The sequence below is a fragment of the Eptatretus burgeri genome, chromosome 5 (assembly GCF_056783735.1).
Source record: "Eptatretus burgeri isolate ZD-2024b chromosome 5, Ebu_testis_v1, whole genome shotgun sequence".
NCBI lineage: Eukaryota > Metazoa > Chordata > Myxini > Myxiniformes > Myxinidae > Eptatretus > Eptatretus burgeri.
The window spans coordinates 5144691-5149690 of NC_140965.1; the positions used below are offsets into that span (position 1 = coordinate 5144691).

The 5000-nt window shown below is 41.6% G+C and overlaps 1 protein-coding gene across 2 annotated transcripts in view; it reads right to left on the bottom strand.

Annotated features, from left to right (window-relative positions):
- The window catches only part of LOC147025751 (POZ (BTB) and AT hook-containing zinc finger 1-like), a 36294-nt gene that overhangs the window by 26409 nt on the left and 4885 nt on the right, over positions 1-5000 (bottom strand). For both annotated transcript variants that reach the window (XM_085880474.1, XM_085880475.1), the window contains exon 4: positions 1-101. This exon is cut by the window's left edge and continues 694 nt beyond it. In XM_085880474.1, the coding sequence (XP_085736600.1) occupies positions 1-101 (101 nt within the window). The remainder of the gene's footprint in view (positions 102-5000) is intronic.

Here is a 5000-nt window from a genome sequence, read left to right on the forward strand (position 1 = left end):
CCAGCTTGTTAAGTTCCCCACTGGTCATTGTGACCCCACCGTTCTCACCCTCAGTGTTGGCTCCAAGCTCCATATCCAAGTCATACCCAAAGTCTACACTTCTGCAAAACATAAAACAAAGCCGTAAAGTAACTAACAAGTGAGGGCAGTAAAAACTACACAGCTGTTAAGTTCCAGACGAATCACAGAAGATTAAATGAACAGAGATGGAGTTTACAGGAGAAGGAAATCATCCTCCACTGCAAAGTGTATTCTGCACATGAAACTTGGGGGACCAACGGTGAAGGAGAAACAGTGATGAACCAATTGAAACAAAACAAAGCTGGCAGCCAATGCCAAAAGAGTTCCACGAACAAACTTCACTGTAGTAGCTTCAATGATACAAAGATACTTTACTAAGGAAAGACTAAAGGAAATTACTGACAAAGCAAAGACAGCAAGCAATTGAAGGCATGAATCAGATGACCCAATGAGAGAGAATCAGCATAAAAAAAAAGAAAATCTGGACAAAGAAGGAAAAATGAACATTATTATGGGCAATGCAATATGCCAGACGAAAAGGTGTGAGCAAAGAAAGTGCAAACACCTGGGTAGATATCACCCGAAGATTATGTCCTGATGAAGGGAATTTAAATAGGGCAACACGAAAGTCGAAGGAAAACAATATCCTTAAACAGAAAATACTCACAGAGGAGGAACTAAGGAAAAAACGTGAGCAAACTAAAGAGGCAATAAGAAATGACTGGTCACCTATAAATGGCGACCTGCCATCAATGCCACCATGGAATGACGGGAGATACATTTTGGATGAGATTCCCAGAGTACAAACTCCCAAAGAAAAGGAGCAACCATCAGAACTTAATGGTGCTACACGGAAAATAGAACAAGAGAGGAAAACAGAAACAGATGAGATTTCAAATTTAGGACGTCCATACATTCATCCATCCATTGGGACCATACTCTGTACAGAGCGTCGGTGCTGCCGAAGCGGTCTCCTGGGCTATTGGGCACAATCCTGGACGGGTCGCCACTCCGACGCAGGATACTCGAATGGCTCAATCATCCCAGCAATCTTGTACTCATTTTGCCGACCTCGGAAGGACGACAGGCTGAGTCAATCCGACCTGGTATTAATTCAACAGCCGAGCAGGATTTGAACTCGGGACCCTAGGACCCCAAGCCCGCCGACCCTAACCATTAAACCAACACCAGGCATACATTTAATTACAACAGAAACAGAAATTGGGCAACAGTTTGGAGAATCGAGTGAAGAAACAAAACTGAAAACTCCACAAAAGGACCAGAGAATGACAAAAGGAAATATTGCAGCAGCACCCACCAGGGAGAGATCGAAGTTGCTAACTCAGATGAAATAACAAATTTGCAAACAAAACAGATAACAGCAACAAGGATGGATCACAATGAGGAGAATAATGGACAACAGAATGAAGAAGAGGAAGAGGAGGTTGTCAACGACACAATACATATATATAAATATATATAAATAAATATATGATAATGTGACCAGAAACAAAATTCCATCATGGAAACAGAGACTTGCGAATCAGAGAGACCGACTGAGGGGGGAAACGGGACAAATAGTACCATTTAAGAGGGGAAACAGAAGTCCAAAGCTCATGAAAAGAATCAAATAAAAAATAATTATAACATGGAAAACAACGGACTGGAACCATTAGCTGCATATAATAAACTCCAAATACAACAGATTGCAGGGAAAATAAACAAAAAACTATGATGAGGCCAACAATGGAAGATATCAAAATCAACAGTTTGAAAACAACCCAAAAAAAGTTATACCGAGAGCTCGGGAAACAGAAACAAAATGTGACAACTCCCCATTAAAAACAAGAGGACCTCGAAAAAAATTTGGAAAGGTGCATTTGAAGATGAAAAAGAACACAACTGGGAAACAGATTGGATACGACACTTGGAAAATAAAAAGCAACATCTACAGGAAATGCACCCCATGACGAGTGATGAAGAAAAAAAAAAAAAAAATTGTAAAACATCTCACAAAAGCGCCGAACTTCAAGTTCCCACACCCGGATGGGATTCCAAACTTCTGGCTAAAGGAATCACATGCTCCCCACCCTCACTATGCTCGAGCATTTAACGGGCTCATCCAAGGGGCGCAGCCAACGGATGAATGGTTCACAGAAGGCATCACTTTTAATCCCAAAATCTGAAGAAACCCATCCACGAGGCAAATATCGACCAATAACATGCTGACCAACGACCAACAACATACAAACTTTAAACAGGTATAATCACCGATGCAATTTATGACCACCTCACTCAACGGGGAGCTTTAAAGGCAGAGCAGAAAGGATGTAAAAGGGGATGTTATGTAACAATAGACTATAAATTGTTAAAACCATACTCGAAAACTACAAGCTCCAACAAACCAACTTATCCGCAGCCTGCACAAATTACAAAAAAAAAAAACCTTTTGATAGTGTCCCACATTCATGGATTATAAAATGCATGCAAGTATACAAAATTGGCCCCCAAATTGTCACACTGATTGAGAAAGCAATGATGCTCTGCAACTCAACTCTGATACTACCTCACCTGGAAGGAAAGATTGAAATCCCAGGAGTAAAGATACTACGTAGTATCTTACAAGGTGACAGCCTTTCCACTGCCTTGCTTTGTCTGGCTCCGGACCCACTGAGTAACCTCATCAATGAACAAGGACACGGATACAGTTTGAAATAAAACAGAAAAATGACCAATGAAGCAAGAAAGGTGACACACATCCTGTACATGGATGATCAAAAACTCCTCTCACCAAATGAAAAGGAATTGGCAGATCAACTGAAACTATAAAGTAGTACTCGGACATCCAAATGGAGTTTGTTCGTGCCAAATGCACATTTGTGCACGGAAAAACAAAAAGAACAGACAACATTTCAGTCTATCAAAATACAACAATACAGGAAATAGAAAACGAAGCATCTGACAAATACTTCGGAATAGAAGAAGGTTCCAAAGGTACAACACAAAAAAATGTTTAAAATAATCAGCAAAGAGTACCTACGCAGAACAAGACTAATTCTGAAGTCATCCCTCTCCCCCAAGGAACAAAACCAAAGCTATAAAGCAACTTGCAATGCCGGTATTCAAATATAGCTGTGCAGTTATAAACTGGCCACAATTGGAGATCAACAATGGAGACACCAAAACAAGGAAACTTCCAACTATTCACAAGATGTTCTCCAAAAACCAATGTATACCGAGGTTGTACTTACCGAGATGAGGAGGAGGTGGTTTAATGGGGCTTAACCAAGTGTATAGAACGTCGTGTGTACGACTGTCGGAGTATGTGAAGAGCTCAACAGACTATCCATTGGATGAGATTTGTACACGAGCAAGGAAACAACAAACCAGAAAAGGGATCCTTAATCCATTCCACAACAAACTTCCAAAAACAGGTGCAAATGATGGATACTACACAACAAAACGAAACGGAAACAAACACAGCCCACAATGATTGCAAAGAACAACAACAAAAAAGAAAACTACAAAAATAAATCTTCTTCTTCTTCTTCTTCTTTCGGCTGCTCCCGTTCGGGGTCGCCACAGCGGATCATCCGTATGATCCGCATAGTGATTTGGCACATGTTTTACGCCGGATGCCCTTCCTGACGCAACCCTGGTCGCCTCTTACGACACAGGGATATGGTACACCTATTTTAACCGGGGTATACACCGGCTCAGTATACTGGTACTCATTTCGCCGACCTCGGAAGGATGACAGGCTGAGTCAACCCCCTGGTGTATTAATTCAGTGGCCCAACGGGGCTTGAACTCAGGACCTTTTGGATCCCAAGCCGCTGCCCTAACCACTGCGCCAACACCAGGCTATGAGGGGATATCAGGGAGGGGGAGAGCAGATAAAACTGCTAAACTACAAAAATAAACATCAGCAGATATACTCTGACAAATAGGACAATGACAAAAGAGCAGGAAGATTTTAAAATGAGCTTGACAGGATAGGGATCAACAAGGAAGGCTCCTTGGAATGGTTAAGAAGAGGTCAAATTAGTTTGGATGGAGAACGAGTCATCATCAATGCCCAAGACCAAGGACACTACACTAATGCCTTTAAGAAAATCGTGGGATTGAGCCAATTGGACAAATGCAGGTTTTGTGGGGTAGAAACAGAAAGTACCAGTCACCTCCTTTCGGGATGTAAAAACACTCATGTCGGAACAGTTGTACACAGAAAGACATGACAGCATCTGCAGAGTAATCCACTGGTACATCCGAAAACATTTCAACATCCCGGTCCCAGAACAATCATGGAAACACAAACCAGATCCGATCCTTGAGAATGAACATGCAATGCTCATTTATGACAAGATGATCCCATTAAGTGTGGAAATTGCAAACAAAGCATTGCATCCGGACACGGTGCTCGAACACAAAAAGAAAAAGTCGGCATTGTTGATCGAGGTTTCAGTTCCCAATGACTTTTGGACTAAATGCCACAGAAATCAGGAAAATGACCAAATACCAGAATCTGAAAATTGAAGAAAGCTGAAATTGTACCAGTGATAGAGCGACAGAAATGATGAAGAAAACCCTTACCGAGTATTTTAAAATATCACTACAAAGTGATATCGCGGGAATATCACAACAAAGGAGCTACTACAAGTAGAGGCTGCAGAGGTTCAGTGAAGATTCTGAAAAGAGCCGTTGGAACGAGGCTATGAGAAAGAAACTTCACCGTTGGGTTCGTGAATCACGATCCTTTATCAAATATAGGAGGTGGAGATTTAGAGTATTGGGAGAACTTCCTCCCACCTCCTTAAATCCCACAAATAGAGGGAAAAAACTGTTAAGATTGACACGACTATTAAACATCTCAGTTAAAAAGTGTTTGGTGGTAGATGCTCTGAAAGGCTCTGTACTCTGTACCTGGGGGAGTAGGGGAGGGTAAACTGAGAACAAAGAGGAATGATGAAGGAATGGAG